Source organism: Xiphophorus hellerii, chromosome 2 (assembly GCF_003331165.1).
Source record: "Xiphophorus hellerii strain 12219 chromosome 2, Xiphophorus_hellerii-4.1, whole genome shotgun sequence".
NCBI classification, from domain to species: domain Eukaryota; kingdom Metazoa; phylum Chordata; class Actinopteri; order Cyprinodontiformes; family Poeciliidae; genus Xiphophorus; species Xiphophorus hellerii.
This window is the reverse complement of record NC_045673.1, coordinates 20345521-20370772: the sequence shown is the minus strand read 5'-3', so window position 1 is coordinate 20370772 and position 25252 is coordinate 20345521. Positions and strand designations below refer to the sequence as shown.

Below are 25252 nucleotides of genomic sequence, written 5' to 3'. Positions count from 1 at the left end.
ATATATAATTTTTTTTACTGCTGACCAACACAAGTAGGCATTTTATTATTACCTACAATTATTGCACTGTTTTGGTGTGGAATATTTTTATGTACTAATTTTTGGTCATGGCAGATAAATAGGAAAAAGAATAAATGCATGTGACTTTCTGATAAGGAGTGTCAACCACCTGAGACAAACACAAACTTGTCACGGTGTGGGGTCGGGGTGTTGGCATATTATATCATGAAGAGTTAGAATGTGTTACTGATCTGCCAAAGCAGAGAGATCATAAGATTGTTTTTATGATGTGCTGCATGCATTGCAGTTCTTTGCTGTGACCCAGTTTTGTTTTCCTCCTCAACAAACAATGACAGGGATGAAACAGTTTGTCTTGTTAGTTAGCCTTGTTTGTTCAACCTGTTACCAGTGTGAATTATCAGCATATTAGCTGAAGGTATTCTTATAAGTCTATATAACAGGAGAAGTCTAAACAAGTAGAGCATATATTTTACTTTTGTGTTAAAATAGCAAATGAACTCAGACAGCGTCCTTCAAAATAAGAGCCTTAACCATATTGCTTAGCCTACTCTCTGAACTTCAAATAGCAAGGACCGTATTTTTCGGACTATAAGCCGCTATTTTTTCCCCACACTTTGAACCACGCGGCTTACAGCCCGGTACGGCTTTTCTGTGAATTTTTCTTCAACCGCCAGGGGGCTCTTTAGCAGGAAGTGAATCATTGGAAGTCAAAATTGGAAATCAAAGAAGAAAGTGCTAAAAGAAAAACAAAAACAAAGAAAGTGCTGATTTTCATTTAGAACAACCACATGTTAGCAGCAGGTACGACGGAGAAATGTTTTTAAACTCATACCCCCTCATCGTGGAAACCACAGGAAGAAGTTCATATGATGCCGCTTTTAAGTTGAAGGAATCGGCGTGAACGAATCCATGGTTCAGCATTGGAGACGCAGGGCTGCGTCCTTAATAGCAGATTTATTAAAGACCCAGCCCTCTGCTGCGTTCTTGTGGAAAACCGAGAGCGGCGGAGATACCAGCGGCTTATAGCCCGGTGCGGCTTATATTTGTAAGTTTCCAGGTTTATTTTTGTTTGTTTGTTTTTTTTTTGTTTTTTTTTTTTACTTTGTGGGTGCGGTTTATAGTGCGGTGCGCTCTATAGTCCGAAAAATACAGTAATATTTTCAAAAGTTTATTAAAATATCTTACAGTATCGTTTACATTTGCATAAACAACTTTACGAAGGTTGGGGAAATTGTGTGTCCGAACTGCAGACTGTGATTCAGAAAATATAGTGTGTGATGATGATGATGATTATTAAGAAATTATGAAAAACACTTCAATGCATCTACTTGTACTACTACTAATGTTAATAATGTAAGTAATAGTGATTATATTTATGTTCAAAACCACAATAATATTAACTAAAAAATAACATTTTCATACACCAGAGTGTTGTCATTTTTTAGTATGTATACATGATGCCCTGCCTGTTCTCCGTTTAGTATTGCAGGAGTACATATTTCCAGATCCTTCTGTGGAGTGTGACTCCAAATTTTTGTTTTTGTTTTGCTCATCTAAAATATTCAAAAGAAACCGCAGCTTGAAAAGCTGGAATACCTCGATGCAACTTGACATGTCATTGGCTGGTATTGCAAACAACAGTAATAATCTCTAGAACGTTAAAAAGGTTTAGTCAAACTTAAAAAGAGACCAAATTGGTTTACTCAGCTCTAAAGCATCATCTTGACCAATTGGAGTAAATAAAAGCAACATAGCTAATGTTTTTAAGTTTTACTTCTTGGAGAAAAATATTAACATTTAAACTGTGTGCTGTTGAAATAAGTAACCAAAGTTCTAAGAATATTTTTTAAAAGGTTGTAAGAAGTCTGAATATGTCTATCAAATAACACCGCAGACTTGTTTGTTTGTTTGAAAAATGTGGATGTGACACACCACAGCCCAGGTGATTGGCAATAAAACCCCTGAGCATCCTGGGAAACAAGATAAGCACGTTTCATTCTGTGGGTCTCAAAAACCACACAGAACAGAGGAGAAGGTAGATAAAGAGGAACAAAGAAATTAGGAGGAAAATTGGATGGCAGGAGTAGACAGACGGACGGACTCACGGAGCAGAGGGAGAAATTGCAGAGTGTAATTGGCTGGAAATAAAGAGCGACAGGATGGAAAGGAGATGCAGAAAAAAAATGAGAGGAATTATGGGAAAGCTTCTCCTTTTGCCCTCTCTCCTCTCGTCCGTTATCAGGCATCAGAGTACTCCATCACTCCGGATCCCATCAAGCTTAAGACAGTTTCACTCTCCCCTCTCTGCCTGTGTCACTCAATCTTCGGCTCAGATTTGGCTGGAGGCTTCAAACCTACATTATGTTTTACTGCACTGGCCTTGTGGGCCACACTGGCAGCTATTTGTGGAACTGTAAAATCGCCTCCCTGCACTCCTCGCCTCAAACTACATCACATGATTTAGTTATCATTAGGATCAGAAACACAAGATGATGCAGAGACCTCAACAAGGTGACCCCAGCAGACGCCCATTTCCACAGCCGGCAAGTCAGAGAAGTGTCAATGGATGAGCTGCTGTGGGGCAATAAACATTTGGGACCTGCGTCTCCAAGCAACCAGCAGAGGCAGATCATAACTAACAGCACTGTGTTTACTGGTATAAACAGGTGGCTGGATGGTACACAGTAAGTCTGCAGCAGCTTTGTGTGCTTCTTTATTTTCAGTTATCTCAACTGTGGGTGTAGATTCCTTTATTTGTAGTTTACTCTGATTGTTTTTTCCCCCCTTGAATTTACAAAAAAAGGCATGTCAATAAAGTAGAATATTACTTAAAAGTTTCAAAATAGAAACTTGTATTGATTCGGAATGAGATACTTCACATGTTTATTTATGTTAATTTTTATGATTATGGCTTGCGACTAATAAAACCCAAAAGTTAGCTTGTCAGAAAAAGTATTCTGTTTTATAATACCAAAAGAAAAGGAATTGTTTAACATAAAATGTTATGTTCTTGTCTCCGCTGTCATCGCAAAGAATGCTGACCTGACAGTTTGCAGCCAAAAACAGACTTTAAAGCTGGCAGTTTACAGAGTATTGCATAAAAGCATTCTGTGAAAGGTTTAGTGGAAGGAAAAATTGTGGCTTAAAAGACAAAAAGGCACACAACAGTATTAACTTCCACCTTGATAGGATTCACAAATCTTGCACTGGGATGAGAACAGTGGCCTGGGCCAGCAGCTCCATCAGCGTGGTGGGGGATAATGCTGTGTAATCCCAGTCTGGTAACTTGCTCCCTCTAATCTGTTGTACCTATTCAACTCAGAGGGAGTGCCATCTCCTTTCAAAGTCAATAATGATTTCTTGAGCTCTGTCATTTGCTAGTGTTGGTCCACTGAGTTTTATGAAGTCCAAAACCAGCATAGAAAACCAGGACATTTAGCAGCACTTCATGCTTCCCTCTACTGTCAAACAATATGGAGATATATCATCAGACTGATGCAGGAGACTGGTGAAAGTGGGTAAACAATGTTGTTGAATCTCATAGCATTCCTCATCAGTCTGAAAAGTCAAAAATCCAGGTATCAATCTAATAATAATAATAATAAAAAAACCAGAATGAGATGCAACAGCTTTCTGGTTATGAAACTGAATCAGTCAACTTGTTAGATAACAGGGAGATCCAAGCGTGGCGGTGCAGACAGTTAACAGTGCAACACACAGCAGCACTACACACAGAAGATCAATACAGAAATGAAAAATGCTCTGACATGGTCAGCTTCCTCACTCTTCCAGTGTTAAATGCCGGTGAGACTGAGCTAAGCATCAGCCTTCAAAGTTATTGATGGTGAGGTATCTGAAATTTAATGTAAAGCTGCAACTTGCAGGTTTTTAACAACTCGGACTGAAACAGAACCCCAAAGAAATGAGGCATTGGAACAAGATTAACAGGACATGCAGCATGGACACAGTAACAGCCAACATAACAGAAGAGTCCAGCAATGAACCATGTAAAACAGAAATAGTTAATTCAATTAATTAAACATGAAATAGTCCAAAATGTCTGAAGCATTAACGATTCCTTTTATGGGAACAAAGGGGCCAAGCTCATCTCCTGAAAAACAGCCGCACAACCATAAACCATATACTCTACACAATGCAGTCAGGCAGTAGTCATGCAGCTACTAAACCCAGACTTGTCCATGAGGTTGCCAGACCAAGTGTCATGATTTGTTACTCCAGCGAATGCATATCCACTGCTCTAGTATTCAGAGGCAGCATGCCTGGTAGACTACTATGCTGGCTTTGGATCAGATGCAATGCGTCTGATGTGTCGCATTGCATTAAGGGATGTAAGGCTTGGATGCATAAATTCAAATTCAATTCAAATTCAAACATGCTTTGGTTATACCAAAGGGAAATAAAATGTCTCAACTCATATGTCCCAAGAATCCTCAAGTGTTGTTGTGGATGGTGATGCTGTGGCCAGGAAGGATTTCTGGTAGCAGCCAGTCCTGCATCGGCTCTGAAGAGACCTCTGACTGAAGACTGTTACTGTATGATAGTCTCATAAAGATCATGCCACGTTATCAGCTCACTTTCTGGGCAGCAGAGACAACACTCCACAGTAACATGCCAATTAATCAGTTGTTGGCAAGAACTCCATCTAGTCACATGGTTAGAAGGCCAGCCATGTTGGAGTTGGGTATATGCTCCTTACCCACTATGATAGATGGAAGAAACGGTTCGAACTTTCTCTTTCTCACTCTGCTCAAAGGAAGCCTTCCCTGTAACTCCTCAGGGATTTAGGGTCGTCCCTGAGGATGTCGTAGTTCAGGTATTATTTGAGTTTGTGAGATACTAATGAGCTGCTCCCAGCTGTAGAAACAAAACTATCCAATGGAGAATAAGAGAGAAAATCTTCCAGTTGTATAGTACTTAACATTGTGGGGAACACCTGTCCAAATGTGCAATGCCTCAACCAAAAACATTATGAACAAATGTCTATAAACATTACAAATCAGAACTAACCCTATAGAGCAACCCTAACATCCTGCCACCATGAATGGTACAATTCTAGATCCCATTCCTTGACTGCAGAAAGTTGACAATCTTTACATGTACAGCTCTGTAATTCTACATGGTTGGGATGCCAACATTCCCAATCTCTTCCATTTTTTTTTTATCAATACATGTGGCATCTAATCACGGTACAGCAATAAAACAGGGAAAAAATAAAAACAGGGAAGTTTATGGTTGTGACTTGACAAAATGAGGACAAATTTAAGAGTTGTGATACCGTTGTTTGGATTACATTTTTATTTTTTTTCCAAGACTTGATGACTCAGTAACATAATGAAGAGCTTATTCAGCATTATTTATGTGCTTCTGTTTTATTTAAGCAAAAAGGTACACTTGCTGCAGCAATACGACTCCAGTAGAAAAACACCAAGGGGCAGAGAATGATCAGACATAGTGTGGGTCACATGGCATAAAGACAAGCTGTGAAACACAAGAAGTTATGAGTTACCAAGTAGCTTTGCTGCCTCAGGTGGGTTTGTATGTTTGTATGTTTTTTTAATTGAATATATTATCTGCGTACAATCAAACCATGAATATATTATGAATTCTCTTTTTTTCCCATCTCATTCATATTTAAGGTGTTTTGGAAGGACTAGCTTGATATCATAAGCCTTTGTGTAGACCCAGCCACATCGCTGTGAATATTTAGCTGTACAGCAGCAGGACACATGCACGAAATCAAGAAATAAAAATGAAAGGTAATGCAAACACCACCATTTTCCCCGTTTATCCCAAGCTCAACATTTCCCCCCAAATGAGAACATGTAAAGACGAGTGAGATGTTTCTCACCGTTGTAGGAGAGGCGAGGTTTGCTGAGACACATGATGAAGTGGACCTCCATCTCATTGGACGCCACAGACTTGGAGCAGACAGGACACTTGAATCCTGGGAAGATAAACAGTGATGTTCAAAAGCAAGCACCAGTTTTATCAAATCTGATAACACATTACCATAATACAACCCAAAGGTTTAAACAGTGATTTTAAGATGTCTTTATGTTCACCAAAAGGCATGTTTAAGATTTGAAAATGATGCACATTTATCTTCTTGTGAGATAATCTGAAGTCCAGGAGCCCCAATGATGGATTACCCATCAGAAGACCATTTAACTCTGCTGCTCAGGGCTCCTGAATCCCCTCACATGCCAAACTTTGACAAATTAGGTGTGGAGGCAGCTCTCTGACGGAAATCCCAGTGATGTTCTTGTTGTAAATGCTGCAATACAGACCAGTTAATGCCTATAACAGCTCATGTTAGCTGTATAATGACATTGATATTGCAACAACAATTATAAAAACAAGTTGTAGTTTAAAACATTAGATTGGTCAAGTAAAGCAGGACTAAAAGGTCCCAAAATTAATAAAAGAAAGCAAAGCACAATATTCAGGAGACAATACAGCCTTTCCTAAACCTGCTGTTTTTTCTTTGTGTTGATTCATATTTTTCCCTTCCTGATTAAACTCAACAGGTTTATGAGAATTTAATTATGGACATAATCGCATGCCGCTTTACAACTGATATGACAATAGTAGTAATTTTTGTTGTTGAATTAAAAAGACTACTTCATGTAGCATATATATCTATCTATCTACATGTATAGATAGATATATACTGTATATATAATCTGATGCCACACAGCTGCAAAACTTTGACTTTTTATGCTTAATGTAATCATTAAGCATTAAATGCTTAATGATGATGAGTGGATGATTCTCAAAGTGAATCATCACTTTGAGAAACTCCTTCACACTGATATAAAAGACTGACAGTCTTTTTAAAAAATAAAATCAAACAAGGTCACGGTTTTTACACTAAGGGAGGGCCCAAATTCACTTTTTATCTGTTTTTTTATGAATTTTGGAGCAAACTGCTATTCCTCTGGTTCTTACAAGCAAAGTAAGCAGCAGACTGGGTCCTGGCTAACAGGAAAAACAACCCACATCGATCAACATTTAGCTGAACATTTATTACATAGCTCATTTTTTTGTTGCAATAGATTATTTCAGTATCAGTGGTAATTGCGGTTACATTTTTGTTTTTAAGTAAAAGCAATGAGATCATGTTACACATTTTTTGTTCTTGTTTTTACTCAAGCTTTTGATTCCATATGAGCCCTATTTAAATCACACATTACCATCCTTCATTCTCTACTCTAACTTTCACAATAGGTGATTTTTAAAGTATAAAGCACTGATCTGTGTATATTTGCCTGCTTTTATCCTCTCCCACGCTTTTACATCCTCTCCCCTCTCTTGATTGTTTTGTAATGCTGGAGCCGCCTCAGCAGACTCCTCCTGTGCTGTTTAGATGGGACCCATTTGGCCTAATGATATTAGTTAAACACATAACAGATAATTAGATCATCCACTGGGCCACATGAGTCGACTTTGCTTACAGCTGAAAACAAACAAGTTCTGTGAAAAAGAGGAGCCCAAATAGAAATGCTTTCGCTTGCTTTGTTGTCAGTCAGATCTTATTTATTTTTACAACATCTGTATGTTGAATATTGTTCTTCAATGTTCAACATTGAACATTACTTTGTTTTTTTTACTTATTTCATGATTGGTTCCTTTATCTGTTTTAATTAATTTTTTTTGGTGTTAATTTCAGTCACACCTGTTTCTCAGGTCTGATCTTCCCCCTCATGTTTATGTATGTTCCCAGATCTTATTGTTCTTTGCCAGATTCATTTTGTTGTCAGTTTCTTTCTTTTTAGTCCAGTCCTGTAATCTGTTCCATTTCTGTCAAATTTTGATAAAGCATCCCAGCACAAAATTAGATATAGCTTTTGTTCATAAAAACAGTTTTGAATTGTTAAAATCACTTGAATCTCACATCGTCTTCACTGTGGATGAAATCACATGCCACAACACAGTGTCTGATTTGAATAACAACTATGTACTTTGACAAGGCCTTTATTTAATTAATTTATTTTTTCAAAACCATCTGCAGGTCGATATGCTGGTTTGATTTGGATCACTCTCCTGCTGCATAACCTAAATGTGCATCACCACCTGATGAATGCACTTTCTCCTTCCAAGGATTTTCTTGCAGAGAGCAGAAATCACAGTTCCATCAAAGCATCCAGTTTCTAAACAGAGAAGCAGCCCAGGCCACTACCTGACCACCACCATGTTTGACTGTTGGTATGATATTAAAAAGATCCTAAAAGCTCAATATATTCAGCAATATATTGAGCTTTTAGCTTTTGTTCACTTTTACCATTTTGTGTTTAACACCAACATGAGGTGATGTAAGTGATGGGAAATACACAGAGATAAGGGTGGGAATAATTTTGAAGGCCAGACCATCTAATTTCACTCACTTATGTTTTTTTTGTGGTCAGTGAAGCATGCATCCAATACATCGACCATGTCCTTCGAGCAATGCAGCCCCTGAATTTGAAAAGTCCTGAAGTTGTTCTGGGATCTTTCATTAGCTCTTAGATGAGCAGATGACTTTATCCTGGAGTAATTTCAGAAGGCTGGCCACTCCTGGGAAGGTTCAACTATTTTATATATTTTCTCTGTGTGTGGATAAAGACTCTCAGTGTGATTAACTGGAGTCCAAAATCTTTAGAAATGTCTTTGTAGCTCTTCTTGGCAGTAATCAGGCCTAGGTCTAGCTTACAAAACTGAATTTGGCATCCCATATACAGTATGTGGTGAATCACATTTAATTCACGATTTACCAGGAAATTAAATAATTTTGCACATGGCTGGTACAGATCTCTTAGTGAATAAAATAACTAAAATTATTCTCAAGTTTTGAAAAAACTTGAGAATATTAACCAAGTCCCTGAGTTGAACGTTAATATATATTTTTTTTACAGCTCTACATGAAATTTTATTGCATTTGAGGAATTGTGTGCCTTCAAGATTTTAACCTCTGCATGATGCCCTCACTTAAAATCCTCAAAAAGTTGTTTTATAGTAAAAATTGGTTTGTGTCAGCAGTTTTACACAAGGCCTTATGTTTTATAAACCCTAGCTTTGTTTGCTAAGAAAACTGCTTTGGTACATAAAACTGTTTGAGGTACAGTAGTTTGACAAATTGTAGTGTTATCCAGAAATGAATTCAGTGTATGCAGTATATTCTATGGCAGCTGACCCACTTTTCCCTTGGCTGCTATTTTCAGATGATCCAAGGGGACGAGCACAGAAGAAAAAAAATGAAGGAAATGAGAGAAAAGATGTAGAAAAGGAAGGTGAAGGAGCTGAGCTGGTTGGAAGAGAAATAAAGGGTTATGATGCACCGTCCAGGAGGAATCGAGCTGAGCAGACCGAGCTGAGGTTTCAGCTGAGCAGAGCACCACAAATCCTCGAGGACGTTTCACATTCAAGCAGCACATAAGGTCAGATAGGGACAAAAATAAATCACAGGACTGGATCATAAATTAATTATACTGGTGCTTATGTGAGAATGTGCCTGTGGATGTGTGCTCAGGCCTGTATTTGGCCAGTAACTGTATTATGAACTCTGAGGATTTGGTTTAGGTCAAAAAGAGACATATTTCTCAAATATAGCTCTCTGCTGTGGTCTGCAGCTATTCACTGTTAATGCTACGCAGCACTTTTAAGACTAACTTCTCACTAATGGCAACAACAACAACATGGAAACAGAAGTCATCCTGAGCCGAAATAAATATTTAAAAGAGCCCAGTGTATTTGGATGAAATTTGAAATTCAAAGGAATGAGCAGCATGGTACAGAAAGTGCTGACCCACATGAAAGCCGCCTTAGGTATGTCTATAATCTGCACCTTTGCAGAGATGCACTATTTGAGTTAAAAAGTGCAACACATTTAAGTAGGTTTGCACCATTTAAAAAACTCCTGCACAGCTTTTTCTAAACCAGAGAAAGTCCTTAGAGAAATTTGTAGAATTAACATTGATTTCCAGATAGGATTTCTGTACAAATATGAATGATGTGTGTGCATTGCAGTTGTTAATAAGTTACCATAGTTTCTGGCCAACGGCGGAACAGGTTAGGGGGTGGCACAAGCCGAAATATAATCAATAATTTATCCACAAAACACCTCGTGTTTACAGTAACTGAGGAAATGATACAGCTGAAGTTGGTGCCTGATTCAGAGTTAAAGTAAGGAACTAGTTTGGTGTTTTAAAGGTATTTAGGAAAGGTTTGACAATCTTTATATACAGCAGCATTAGCGCCAGCTAATCCAATATGGCTAAACCAGCATCAGTGCAGTTGTAATTGCAACATTTGGTTCCAGACTGTGATGACATTTTTTGTTTGGTTTGTAGAACTGCTTAGTTGATGAGTCTGGAAGACAATAGTAAAAGGAAATACATTTTCTGATACAGCTGCAGAAAGTCACAATTAGAAAGTCTTTAAAATCTGGAACATAATAGGTTGAAATTGTAAACACTAAATTAGTCAAGTCTCTATGCTTAGGAAAATAAAATTGCCTGTTGTAACTCCTAGACACAAAAGGTAAAATTATATTGTTTTAAAATGCAAAAAGAAAGACTGCCAGCTCATTCCTTTGCAACTGCAGTAGTGCAGCTGCTGTATAAATCTCCATTCATGAATTGAGAGCGATCGCTGGAACTAAGCTGTTTGTTGTGTTATCATGTTTTCGCTCAGGTGTGCCATGGTTAAGTGATGTAAAACAGTGAATCAAAGTTGCAGGGAAAAAGCAGCGCTTTGCTGCGATATTAATTAACATTCAGTGAGGAGCGAGGATCAAAGCTTAATAATGACTCATGTGTAAAATCTGCTGTTGGACTTCCAGATTGGATTTCCAAACAGCTGGCTCTTTGCAGGCATGGGAGCATCTTACTGAATCATGATTGCAGCAGCCACGCCTGATTGGTCAAATTAAATTCAAGGTGACTCCTTATACACTGACACAGAAGTGCTTTAATATGCATCAAGTGTGAAGACCAAATTAGAAATCACCATGGGTCTGACTGTAGTTACTGTGGAGATATGATGATGAATGAAAACACTTTAGTGCATAAAGCTTTAGTGCAACGGCAGTTGTGGCTATAAAACCAGTATCTTTACTATTTTTCAGTATTTATTTCAACACCAGAAAAGCCTTTGACAGATTCCTCATTAAATCGGTGTAGCCACTCTTGCTTCCAGTAGAGGCAAGCTTAAGTCTATAACCAAAGGTTGAAAACATGCCACCTTCATGAGGAAAAATGGAAAAATAGATAAAAGACTGAAGCATATTGATTCTAACCAGTCATACATAAAACTGCTAAATCAGTGCCAGTCCCAACAACACAACTGATGCTGTGATTATTACGTTCACATGAAGAAATGAAAGCAAGCTGATAAACAATCTTGAACAAATTTCACAGCAACGCAACTTTAAAGTGAATGAGACAGAACTATTTAACAGGGATGTTTTTTAGAGACGTGTTGCCTTTGAACCATTCTGGGAAGCTTTCAAACTAGACAGCTGTTCTTAAAGATTTCATATCAAATGTCACTTCAGTCAACACCAAGGTTTCCAGGAAACACAATCTGAACATACATCTTATAACATTTTTGACCAACAGAACCACAATATATTGGTAAGAGAAAGTTCAAAAAAGCCTTGTCATGGAATGATGAGCTGAAGGGAAGGATACAACGTGTTATCAGTGCAAATAATAACTGTACTTAGAAATTAACATGTCCCATGTTAAAGTAGGGAAAACTAACAAAAAGAATGAAGAACTTGGAATTTCAAGAGTGAAAATCAGAGATTTATAAACTTACTTACAGCTGTTTATCTAGATTTCTGGCAGCATGTATCTTTTTCAACCGTTCACACAGACTGTATTATACAACCTTCATGGCCACCCCTGTTAAAAAATTGCCTGCCTGGAAAAAAACACTCTGTTGTCCTATGCTATTTGCTTCATACAGAAGATCTGGGCTCTCAGCTATTGAGAAATGATTGCTTCTTGGAGGAGTGAACTGTGTTAAGGTTTTAATTTTTACCCACTTGCTAAAGTTTGCCCGTGACGAACTAATGCGTCAGTTCAAAGCTAAGAAGCTTACCAAAAATTGCTTGCCCTGTAAACAACCATCCTCCACTGCAAATAGAGAAGTGCTGATCCCAAAGAGGCAACTGTTAATGTCAATTAAATATTTTGAAGTGTGGCCAACATAGACTGAATGACTTCGTTCACTTCCTCCGCTGCCTTTGCTAAAACTACAGGCAGACTACAACTCTAAAACAGTGCGGAAAATCAACGTCATCGTTCACAGTTCTCCTTCTGTTCACTGATTGGCCCAGTAGAAAATCTACCAGACAATCCAAGTCTAAGGGAGAAACCCCAGACTGTGTTGTAAGTGAAATATTTTTCAAGTAGGGTTACACAGGAAGGTAATGGGCAGTCTATTGTCTCCACAACCCAGAGAAATATGTTCAGTTCCTCTCAAGGCATACAGGGTCTCCTTCTTCAATCAGGAAATACATATAAAACCAAACAATTAAATAAACACACACACAAATTAGTACTTTTCAAGTATTAATTTGTAAGCATAAACATTTCCTGGGGTCGCCACTGCCAATAAACCTGATATCTAAATGGATCAACTCTAACAACTCCAGTCCTCGAGAGAAATCGTCCTCGATGCACCCCTGCTCGAACACACCAGAATCAAATGAATGGGTTTTTACCGGGCATCTGCAGAATTTGATGGCATACTGAGGAGGTTAGGGTTAGGGTAGGGTTGCACTTAAAAGTTGCAGGACTAAGACACTCTTGGCCTTTGGAGATTTGTGCATGCGTTTCATTTACAGCAGGATTAATCAAATTAAGTGTTTTACTCTGGCATGACAAAACTAATTCAGGTGATTTTTCTCACACTGGCAGTTCAATTATTACCAATATTTCACATATTGGTAGCAAAAATGGAGACACTTATGAAGCTCTAATTAAAGACCGTATACGGGCAATCTTTTCCCATCTCTATCGGCCAAACATGAAAACATCCAAACAACAAACACACACCCATCTCTCCAAGTTAAGCTGAAAGGAGGTGAGTAAAGCCATTGCATGACATGGGCCAGTATGATTTTAAACGAGCACATGGAGGTTTATTCTTGTAAACCCCTGCACATATGAGGAGACTTAAACTTAGTCCAAAGCATATTTTATCATCCCTGAACCAAATAACAGTGGTCCAGCCCCGAATGCCTCAAATCCAACCTGGAATGAAACATGCACTGTTTCTGCACTCACTCCGGCTGTTTGTGTGTCTGATCTCTATGAAATTATTCTTTTAAGCATATCACTATTAAAATTTATTTGCTATCAAAAAGAAATATTGTTTAGGGTCATAATAATATGAAATTACACCAAAACAAAACTCAGAAGCTTGTTTGTCTGCCGCAGAGCCATAACTAATCCCCTCACATGCAGTTCTAGCCAGTTTCTTGCGAATCAAATCCTTTACAGTCATGGGAATAATTAAGTACAACCCACATTTCGGTAGACACTGGAACCACCCTTATCAGCAACACCTTAAGAGAACTTGAATAGTTGTGTTCCTCTCTTCTAAACAGTGCTTCAGTTCATTTCTGAACATCTCCCTTATGGTATGAGGAGTTTGTGCTGGCATTGCTGCAGAAGCCTTTTGGTTCATGCAATGGTTCCAAAAAAAGCTACAGCATTTTACGCCCTTCCTCATCGTCCTATCATGAAATATAATATTTAAATTAGGCCTGAAGAGTCAGAGATAGGTGCTCTTAAAGCTTCTTTAATTTGAAAAAGCTGGAATTAGCTGAAAATCCTGTGAAGATTGGCAGCTGTTTAAAAGCTTTACAGTTGTGAATAACCTTTATCTCTGTAGGATAATGGACTTTTAATTGTTCAGAAACAGTCTTATAACCTTTCTTGGATTAACAGGCAACAATTGCTTCTCTAAGGTCATTGCTGGTTTCTTTCCTCGGCATTGTTTAACCACACACCGAAATGCTAAAACTGCTGCTTGATAGAGACAGTCACACACTCAAGTGCATTTGATTAGCAGCACCTCGTTGCCACTTTTTACCTCCTGAAGGGTTTACTTTTTTCACACAAGTTTGATTCATCTTTTGTGAATGGGTAATATTTGGTGGAACTGGTTGAGTGATTTTTGCAATAATTTTAGAGCCTGTTAAAAGCCAGGCCCATTTTTGTATCCTCAAATGTGGAACCTCAGATTTAAAAATGGGTATAATTTGGGTTTTGTTTTTTGTCAGTTTGTGCACAATAACGCTAATAAAAATGTTTTATTATTTTTTTTAGCATGTGTGATGTTAAGCATGAATCAGCTTGGGACTTTATTTGGTTTAATTCTGAGTATGACACCAAAACTAAATACTATTTTTTTTTCATGATTCCAGTGTTACTCCATGTCCAGCTATATAATTACTGCCGTGGTTCGCATGTATCAACTCACCAATGATAAAGACTAATGAGCAATGAATTATAGTGATACACAGCTTAGCTGCAGCAGACAGCATGATTAAAACATGCATAACTGTCTCGTGCTGATGAGCGATGACCATTCTGGACTGTATAAGGCCAGAGTCATAAATAGGAGCCAGACTAAATCAAACTGGCGCCTCTGACCATAATGGCTGCACAAACAGCTTCTCAGATCCAATCAATACCGCGATTCAATTCTGACCGTATTTAGTCCTATTGAAGCGTATCTCTAAAGCAATAATTACTTACTACTTATTGTTATTGTTTCCTGTTCTTTGACGCTGTGCATTCAGCTTGATAACTGTCAATAGGACAGACAGACAGTGTGGCAGAATGGGAAGTGCTATTTAACTGTGCAATAAAATGAGGATCACAACAGTCCGGGGGCAGAGATGAATCATCCAGGCATCTACTTCATGGTGCAGAAGTGAGGAGGAGGAACGAGAGAGTGCAAAGAAAATGAGGGGACAGTGGAGCAGAGCAAAGCGAGCGGCGAGACAGAAAAGTCAAAGGGGAAAAGATGAAAAAAAGATTGCTCTGAGGGGCAAACGGTAAGGGTAGAAGCAAAAAAACCCAAAACAAAACAAACAAAAAAAACTGAAAGGAAATCCAGGAAGTGAGGCTGGCGTATGACTGAGAGGAGAGGAAGTGGCTGAGAACAAACTGAGCGGAAAGATAAAAGGAAAAGGGGAAATGTGGAGGAGACGAAAAGGGCAGATCGAGATGAGAAAATAAAGCAGAGAATTATACCGACTAAACACAGAAGGAAAACGATTGTTAAAATTCTGAAACTCTCTCTGAGTTCTTTGTTTTCTAAAGCTTCTGTAAAGTTAGAGAGTGACCATCGCACCATGCGACGGGTTTGATTTTCCCATCCGTGACCTCAGCAGAAGGGTGATTCAACAACAACTGGGCCATTCATGCATTTTTTTTAACAGCGCATGATCTTTCCTTGAGCCACTCGAATGGAGAATCAACCATGTCCTGTAATCAGAGGTCAGGATGAATGGATGGATGGATCTATCATTAGTTGGTAATTGGCCACAGTACAACCAATTGCTGCTACTCCAAAAATCACCATGCATATGTACTTTGAGGACTAACTTCTCAACACATCTAGAAACAGAGGAAGATAATCTCTTACATATAAAACACAGAGCAAAGTCAGGCAGGTCAAGGTGCTTTGTAAGCTGAGAACATGGCTGGCTCCACAAATTCAAGATGCTTTCATCAATTTGTGCTCTAATTCAGGAAGTAAGGACACAAGCACCCAGGAAATTCGGCAACTGATTCAACTGCAGACACACACACACGCCTACACACAAACGCAGTCATGCTGAGATTTCGCTCTAGCAGACAGGCTGAAGGCTGAGATTCTCCTGCAGAAGCACAACAAAGCCACTCTGGGGGTTTAGCTCTGTGGCACTGCAGACTGAAGGCAGAGATTTAACACACAGAGACACATCAGGCAGGCAATGTCACCAAGACAGATCACAGTGGAGGGGAGAGAAGACACCATTAATACTACAGATGGAAAGTGTGAGAGCAACTCTAGTCGCACTGCTTGTCACGCTCGCGGAGCCGACCAGCTGAGAGGATGGATGTGGAAAGGAGAGGGAACTGGTCTTGTAGCGATACATCATTCAGAAAAGACAAATTTACCCAACTGCATTCGAACGCTTGTGTTTCCAGATCTAACAGAGGTGGAGGACACCCAGTTAGCATGAAGCTACTGCACCTCAATCAGTGAGAATTAGGTCAAATTTAACTCGGGTGGCTGTTTATGAACACATGAATTGTAAAATGATTGTCAGCTCAAGCTGCAAACTATAGCTAGCCATTGCTTCTGTAAATAGAAACATTTACTAAATACAAGTATAAAACTGTTGGCCTGTATTTTGGATTCTTTTACTCTTGTTCTTTTCATAGAAAGGACACCTCGGGGAGCACTTCTTTGTTAAGCCGTGTCTGTTTCTTAGATGGAGCAGCACTGTCGATATCTGAGTTTACTCCATTTGTTGTCTTTCCTGTGGGACATATTTACGGCCCGGTTCTACGTGTTTAAATATTTTCCTTTGAAGCAGCTGGTGTAGCTAATATTGACATTAATGATGTGAAAGCTCCTTGTTTATTCACATAGAAATTACTTCTTGAGCAGTGATATTGTATTTAGTTGTGTACCCTTAACAGAGCTATTGACAGAGCTATTGCTGCTATCAACTTTGTAATGTCTTTGGACTTTTCCGTTGAAAGTACTGATCTTCCTGCGTATCAATGTCTAGTTACGTCTCTCTATTGTTAAAAGTCAGTCAATCGTTTCCACTGCCACAGCACCCTTGCTCAGGAAGAGGGATTGCTGCAACAGCAATGACTTGGTACAATTATGTTTGCTTCCTCAGATTTTTTTATAATCAACTTAAATGGATTGCATAGTATTACAATATTGTCTGAATTCGACTTTATATAATTGGTTCTGAACAGAATTTGTAATATATTCAGTTGAGTAATGTTGTTCAGTAATGTATTGTTTTGCAATAAACTGGATTTAAATTCGATTTGGACCAAAGTAAATTATACTTGTGACCAAATATATATAGGACCTGTTTTACTTGCAAGGTGCCTTTGACTTGTGATGTAATAAAACTGAAGTCAATTTTATAAGTAATTAATTTTAATGCCCCTCTGGACTCTTAAGTTATTTTGTCTTTAACTGCAGGTGATGTGTTTAAAGCCACACATAATAACAAAGCAGCCTGCATGAACTGCGGCACCCCTTTCCTTTTTTTCGTCTTGGAGTCAGACAGAAAGAAAACCGATCGTCAGCAGACCACCACTGCCACGACCATAAACGGAAACCCTGGAAACTGGAGGCTTCATTACATCACAACTTACAACTAATGCCACTCGCGCCAGCAAACTCTCTGTACCTTACCGGAAAGACCGGCAGTTTCCATGGGAACAAGACAGAACAAGAAAACGAGAGGGATGGAGAGACACGGGAGAGGATGGATGCTGGGGGTGTCGAGAAAGAAAGAAAAGCAGAAAGAAGAAGATCTGTTTTTTTGTTTGCCACAAGAGAAAATAATTCACCCTTATATGCAGGGAGAGGAAAGAGACAAGTATCCATACAGTCTGTATTTTGGATGTGGACAATCCGGCCGTCAGCAGAGGTTAAATAAGGATGTTTACTCTGAAGAGAGTCCCTGAATGCTCCGTCAACCCCTAGGAGTCCGTGTCCTCTGAGACCATGTGGGGCCCAGACAGGGATCGGTAAACAACACTGTGAACAGAAGCCACTCCTAACAGCGGTCACTGTGCAGCTTCACTCGTCCCTCAACACCAGCTGTTATATGAGCACTACGTCAGTGAAATGTCTCTCAATGTATCTGGAGGAGTCACTGACTACATTTCTCTGAGCCACACAAACAAACGCCAAAATAACCTTCAGATAAGAAAGAAAGAAAGTGTTTGACAGTTCAGTGAACTCGGTTTTTCTGCTCTTTAAATATTAATAATCTTTTGAAAGATACCATGAACACATTCCTCAGGGTTGTTTCAAGGTACCTGGTGTTGACTTGTCTCTCCAAGGTTTTGGATCTGTTTTCAAGCTTGAGCTGAAAGCAAACAACCCTGATAACCACACTGTAATGTCCTTACCTTCTTAACAATTACTCTCTTCACAAGAAATGACCGAGAGCTTGGAAACATTACTTAACAAACAGATTGATAAACAAATGGCGTTCAAACAAGTAGCAAAAATAATCTCATGACACCATTTACCCTTCAAGGCTGTTATTCAACAGATCCATTATTGTTTAGCACTTAGCTTGCTCTAAAGTGGAACATTTTAGAAATTACATTGCTCAAGTGTGATTTTGACCCATTTTTATACAGAAACGGTCTTCAAATTTTGAATGGGTCCTGCTGCACTCTGATCTCCAGATTTCCAGAGGATTTGAAGGGGACATTCTAGCAGTTTTACTTTCTTTCGCTGAAACCAATTAAGATTTTTCTATGACTATGTGGTTGAAACTATTGTCATGCTTAGAAATCAGTCGTCTTCAGATTCTTATCAAGGATGTCCTGGTGCATCTCTCATTCCTTCAATTATATAAAGTCTGTCAGCACCATAAGCTGAAAATATTAAAACTGAGAAAAAAAAATTGACATGTTCAGTCATTATTTTACCCACCATTTGTTGCTTGAGGTTTTGACTCCTGGTAGGGTGTCCAAATGTAAATCAGTCTCAGGGTTGGGACAAGACATAAAGTAGTTCAGTCATCTTGATAACTAGCAGACCATAAAAAAACTCATGTAAGGTGTTGAGGGTCCTAAATATCTGAAAGGGCTATGAGAGTTTGGTGGCGTCTCAGTTTTTGTATTTTTTTATTTCATTGCTCCTCTCCGTTTTTACCTCAATAAGACCAGTTATGCAACAAGAGCAATATCCGTCTCTCCGCTTCTTTGCAGAACAAACACAAGACCTGACATCTTTAAAAACTCTCTCTCAAAGTAAAATAAATGTAAAAAGGGATCAAACAGTGCAGCTGTAAAAAGCTGGCGCTTTGACTCCAGTTACTGACCAAGTCCCAGGTGTATCTTTAGAGAGTGTCTTTGCTGTGCTCGGCGGTTATGACATCAAGGCGTTGCCCATAGAAACAGTCACTGAGGCTGCTACAGCTTATTATCAGACAGTACATGTCACTAAAAGTAAATATTGACGATATGCAGATCATTTTAAAGTGTTGCAAAGTGTTGTTTCTGCTTTACTATAAATTGTGTTTTTGTGCTAGTTTTCATTTTCTGTTCATTTTTTTAACTTGTTTCGCATTTCTTGGTTAATATTTTTGTCATAATTTATGAGGCAAATGGCAGATTGAAGTGCAGACAGGAGTAAATCAGTCATATGATGATTTAATAATGGAAACCAAAAGCATTTGCAGGACAACGCCGGAGAAGAGTAGAGCATGTCTGGACGTAGGAAGCTAGAAACATGGCTCCAGTGGGAATATATATACACACTCACAAGGGTAATTAAGGGGATGAGGAACAGCTGGAACCAATTTCTGGGGAAGGAAAAGTCATTGAGTATGGAACACAAACATGACTGAGGTAAAATATGATCCACAATGTTAATCAATGCTCAACAAAACGCAAATACTCAAAAATTATGACAATATGGTAGTTTGCTTCACTGTTTTCTGTATCTTCTCAGTCATTTTCTTGCATATTGTTGACATTTTATGGTTATTGTCTGTCCTTTAGTTGATTCTATGATACATTTTAAGTTTGCCATTCTTTAGAATTGTCTTATATGATTCTAGTCAAACTGTAATATAATTTTCTGCCTCCTTGTACTCCTTGTTTTTTTAATGGTTTCCTTGTGATGTATGTGTGGCTCTTGCTGTCTGTTGGTGCACATTAATCATTCCCTGCTAAACAGCATTCACCTGTTTGTGTGTGCGTGATGCAGAAATCATTCATGGATGTAATAGTAACGATTAGGTGACATTTGCAAAGGTCAGCATGCGTATGTTTGTGAGTTCCTTTCTGGAAATCCACCAGCAATAAGGAGCTAGATGGTTGTCAGAGCAACAAAGAACCCATCTCCGAACGCCTTCTTGCAGTCTCTCCTTCCCTCCCCGTCATCTTGCTCTGCTCCTCCACGGTGTGTTTGTCTGTCTGTGTCCTCGCAGGCCTCCCGAGCACGCAGCACGCCGAGTTAACGGGGAGAGAAAAGACGAGGAAAGATGTGGGGAGCGTGCGACGGAGAGGAACCAGAAATACATTGCGATGCTGACCTACATTCTCGCTACCAGACACTTCAGCAGCACAGATGTTGCTCCATCCCGTCATTCCTTAGCTGCAACATGCGACCACAACATCTGCCTGCACCGATGGCAGCCTCATTTTGAGCTTCTGTGTGTATCCAATGAACGCTGCCCGTCAGAAGGTTTTGTTTGTATTTGCTTGTGTGCACCAGTGATGGGGAATGTAGGAGGATTTGCAGCGATTTCTGTGCTTAAAGACACCTGACTTATTTAGTGTCCACGTTTCTGTTAGGAGTGCGGACGCCACTGCGCTCCTGTTAATAATCTGCATCCGGTAGGCTCTATTCAGCCCTCCAAATACTAAACCTGATGATGCAAGCATCAGGGATGAAGACTTATTTCAGGCTTCGCATGTTTAATATTTCTCGAGTCGAGCTGCAGCCTGGTCTCATTGCTTGTCTTCCATGAGTGCAACATAGAAAATCCCTTAATATACTGCTAAAGAAAATGTTTCAGGCTTCATTACTAGGTGTTGGTCAAGATTAAAAAATATATTAACTTCCACAGTTTATCAACTAACAACCTCTAAATTCAACATATTGCATTGGATTTGATGTAACTTCCTTGGAAGTGGAAGGAAATTGACACTTGGCTTTAAAAAAATGCTTAGTAATACCAAACTGCAGTGTGGCGTGCATTTGTATGCAGCACTCCTGAGTCAATATTTTGTAGAGCCACCTATAATTACAGCTGCAAGTCTTTTGGGGTTTGTCTCCACCGGCTTTGCTCATGTACAGACTGATATCTTTGCCCATTCAGCCTTGCAGAACAGCTAAAGTTCAATCAGAAAAAGAGAAATTGTACTTGGAGAATCTGTGAACATCAATTTTCAAATCTTTGCCACAGATTCTCAATTGACTTGGATTTGAATGGGTCATTCTAACACATGAGCATGCTTTGATATAAACCACTGCATTGTAGCTCTAGCTGTTATGTTTGTACTTGCTGTCCTGCTTGAAGCTGAGCCTCCACCACAGTCTCATGTCCACTCTAACAGGTTTCCTTCTAAAATAGCCGTGTCTTTAGTTACATCCATCTTCCTGCCAACTCTGACCAGATGATTCCCATGACGTCATGCTGCCTCCACCATGTTTCACCATGGGAATGATGTGCAGGGTTGTTGTTGTTGTTTTTTTGTTTGTTTGTTTGTATGTAGGTTGATCTGATGCAGAGATTTGCAGATAAGCACAATTTTGGTGCCGTCTGACCAGAGCACCTTCTTCCACATGCTTTATGTTTTCTGCATGCCTCACAGCTAACCGCATCATTTTAAAGGTTAGATCGTGTCTTGTTAGGTTTGCAGTTGTGACATCCTCTCTGTTTGAAAATTATGAAATAAAACGTGTTTTGTGAGATCTTCGACGCTTGGGATATTGCTTTAAAATCTAATATTTCTTTAAAATTCTGCAAATCTTCATCCCTGACCAGTCTGCTGTGTTCTGTCGTGTCTTCTTCATGGCGTTTGCTCTGTAATCTTCTTAACAAACCTCCACAAAACATCTGAATTTATGTCACACAAATATTAAGAAGGTGACATTTGAAATCAGTTATATTTTATTTAGGGCTATTAGAGTGAATATAAAGCACTGAATACATGCATATCACATATTTGTGAAGTTAAATATTAAATAAATAATAATAATTTTCCTAAAACTCCTCTCACCTAGTTTCCATGCGTTATCAGCGGTTGGAGTAATTTGGGGTGCTGCATGTTTTTTGTGAACTTTTTATTAAGATTTTACTAAAGGTTGCTTCTGTGGATGAATAAAGTGATTTCTGCCTTAATCTCATCTAACTTATGCTGTTCATGTATTTGTTGCCCCGTACACAGGAGATGGGGTTTAGGGTTCCAGCAGCATTTACTTCAGTTTCCAGTCATATCGACAAATGGCAGCATGTTCAAAAAAAGAAAAAAAACACAACACCACAGATAACTCTCCGTATTAAACAATCCCCAAGCCTGTCTCTATGAATGTTTGTTTCAGAGCTGAAAACAAACTCGATGTTGTTCTTGTTCTCTCTTAATGATGAATAATGTGCCGGACTAATCTTCCAGGCGGAGAGAGGAATTCTTCTGAATGAGTGCAACGCCACTTCACTATTTACATTTAAATTAAAAAGCACCTGCGTGTGGAGGTGAAGGATTTGCTTTGTCTGTAATCTGAGAACAATGGCGAGCAGACATCCACTCATGACACAGGGCGGAGGGGTTGGGTGGTGACAGAGGAAGTGATGGTGTTTCTGATTAATTGCTTTGAGTCTCGGAAAGGTGAGTGACGGTGAGAGGGGACATTTTCAGCGGAGTTTGTGTTTTAGCATTAAATATCTGACATTATGCTCTAATGTCAGATATTTAAATGTTTTTTTTTTTTTAAGTCTATAAGTAACAAGTTCATAAAAATAAATTCATGAAATGAAGCCGGAGTACCCGGAGAGAAACCACGCATGCGCAGGGAAGAGCATGCAAACTCCATGCAGAAAGACCCCAGGATGGGAAGGTCTGCAAGGCAACAGCTCTACCAACTGCGCCACTTTGCCCTCAACAGATGAATATGAAAAACATATTTCCTCCACTACAAGGCTTTTAAAGTCATTTAATGTTTTGTGGCCTCAATGTGCTTTTTACTTTTATGTGGGTTGCTCATTTTTCATTTCTATTTCAGCTGCCCTCATTTTACAAGAGGGATCTTTTTCTTTGATTTAGTGTTGAAAATAGTAATACATTTTATTTGAACTTCCTTAGCATTCAAGAGAACATTTAATTTAGTTTATATTTATAGAATGGATCTTTTTCTGTGGTCGTAGAGAAATTTTATTTTGTTGCAGTGTGGTCAAAAATAGCTTTTTGAACTGAAAGGAATAAGAAGAAGAGCACCACTACTGAGTGATCACTTCTCCAGAACTAAATCTGATTGAAAATCAAAGGAGTCCAAATGCACAGGATGAATGTAAATAGAGGAGGAAAAAGTTCCAAAATTACTTATTGTCTAAATGTTTTATGTCACAAAAATCTGGCATTTCAACATGAGTGTGTAAACTCTTTGTATCCACAATGTAACTTAGGAAGCCAAAAGGAAACAGATCAGAATCAAACAGTTTGTCCTGAAATAATACACCTTATTTTCCACTGAAATTAAACAAAAGACTCCTGATTCATCTAAAAAAAAATAAATAAAAATGTGACTCATTTTCAACTGTAGAATACTTCAGCTCAGGTTCTTTAAAAAAAAAAATTTGTCAGCTAAAAACCAAGGTCCTAAATTGACCTAATCTAAGAGATAAATGAAATCAATGACAGGACCAGCTATGGCTGCCGAGATATGTGTGAGAATAAAAGGCCTCCAGAAGCATCGAGTGAGTCCTGTTATTGTTTTAGTCCCTGTTCTGCTCAAACTATCAATGTAATTAGGCGTTAGGAATGCTTTTGCACTTTCGAGGGCGCCGCTGGGGGAATCAGCAGCCAAGGTCGGCGGGGATTAAACATGTTGGTCAGAAAAAGAGTGCAAATGCTATATCGATTAAGCACTGATGCTGTATTGACAAAATGTGTCAATAAAGAGTTGGGAGGGTTGAGGGAGGCCCCCTGCTCTGAGGAATGAGTGTGGCTGACTGATAGATATACGGTAAAGATTGTTAAAGCACTCGGTAAGACGGTAAAGTCAATTATCTGTTCGTGTTGGGATGTTCTGGATAAAAAGCTTCCCTATGAGAGCTACACCACGCTAACACCCCAACACAATGAGCTAAACTCATCCTGCTTGTGATTATTTCAACCAATAATCAGTTCCCTTTTGCATCTTTGCCGCTCTCAGCCCACTTGTTCTCATTCCTGCGCTTTTGGACGTATTAATCACTCAGAGTCCAGTCAGGTCTCCAACTTTAGCTCACTTATTATTTCATGCCTTCATGCCTCTCACTGACACCAGATGTGGAACATCAAATCTAATCAAAGCAATTACGATTAATCAGAGCCTAGCCTTCTGCAAGCAGAACTAAATCAAAGCAGAAAAAGTCAGATGTTAGAAAACACGGCTGGTCCCCACAGCCAGAGACAGCTACTTTGCTTCATTTTAGGGCTTTATTGCAAATAAAAGTACATAAGAACACATTTATGTAGCACCCAGAGTTGCGCCCTGGCTTTGGAAAATACAAAACAGACTTCTGTAAGCACAAATCTATTACATGTCAATAAGCAGTTTTCCAGCTAGTTAGGATGAGAATTCACCAGAAAATTGTGAAACAGTTACTGCCCAAAAAGGGGCAAAACACAGGGCACAGAACAACGGTAGGAAAGGTTTAAAATGGCCTAGGAAAAATCCAGACAAGAATGTCTTTGAGAATGTGTGGCGAATTTTGCAAAGCAATGTTCACCGACACTCTTCATTCACACAGAGCTACTTTCCAAAGAACAGTGAATCAAAACTTCAGTCTGTTGGTGTATAAAACTGGTGGAGGCAAACCATGTACTTCTGACAAATATAAGTGCAGTAAAGGACTATTCAACAAAGCACTGACTCACAAAAGTGAACACAAACGCTTAACAAAATTTTTGAAAACCGAACATTCTTTTCATTCCACTTAGTTATTGTATGCTTTTCATTGATCTATCACAAAGCACTGTACTTGAAGAAATGTTAATGCTGGCTTCTGACATAAAGCTCAGCCACACATGAACAAAGTATGACTCCCAAAACAGCTAAATTAAAGTTGGAATCTTTCATGTTGATCAACCGCAAGAAAAACTCTTTGACAGAAAAAATAATAATTGTAGCTTCCAGGCGTAATAGAAAATTACTTGATGGCTCTATTTTGTTATTGTGGCTATATTAAGATTGTTTTACTGATCTCATCTGCAGACTGCAGCTCCTCGATGTGCAG

General features: G+C 38.9%; 1 protein-coding gene across 1 annotated transcript in view; it reads right to left on the bottom strand.

Annotated features, from left to right (window-relative positions):
• znrf1 (zinc and ring finger 1) overlaps window positions 1-25252 on the bottom strand; it is a 48282-nt gene that overhangs the window by 12571 nt on the left and 10459 nt on the right. The window contains exon 2 of the mRNA XM_032587135.1: window positions 5891-5986. Within this exon, the coding sequence (XP_032443026.1) occupies window positions 5891-5986 (96 nt within the window). The remainder of the gene's footprint in view (window positions 1-5890; window positions 5987-25252) is intronic.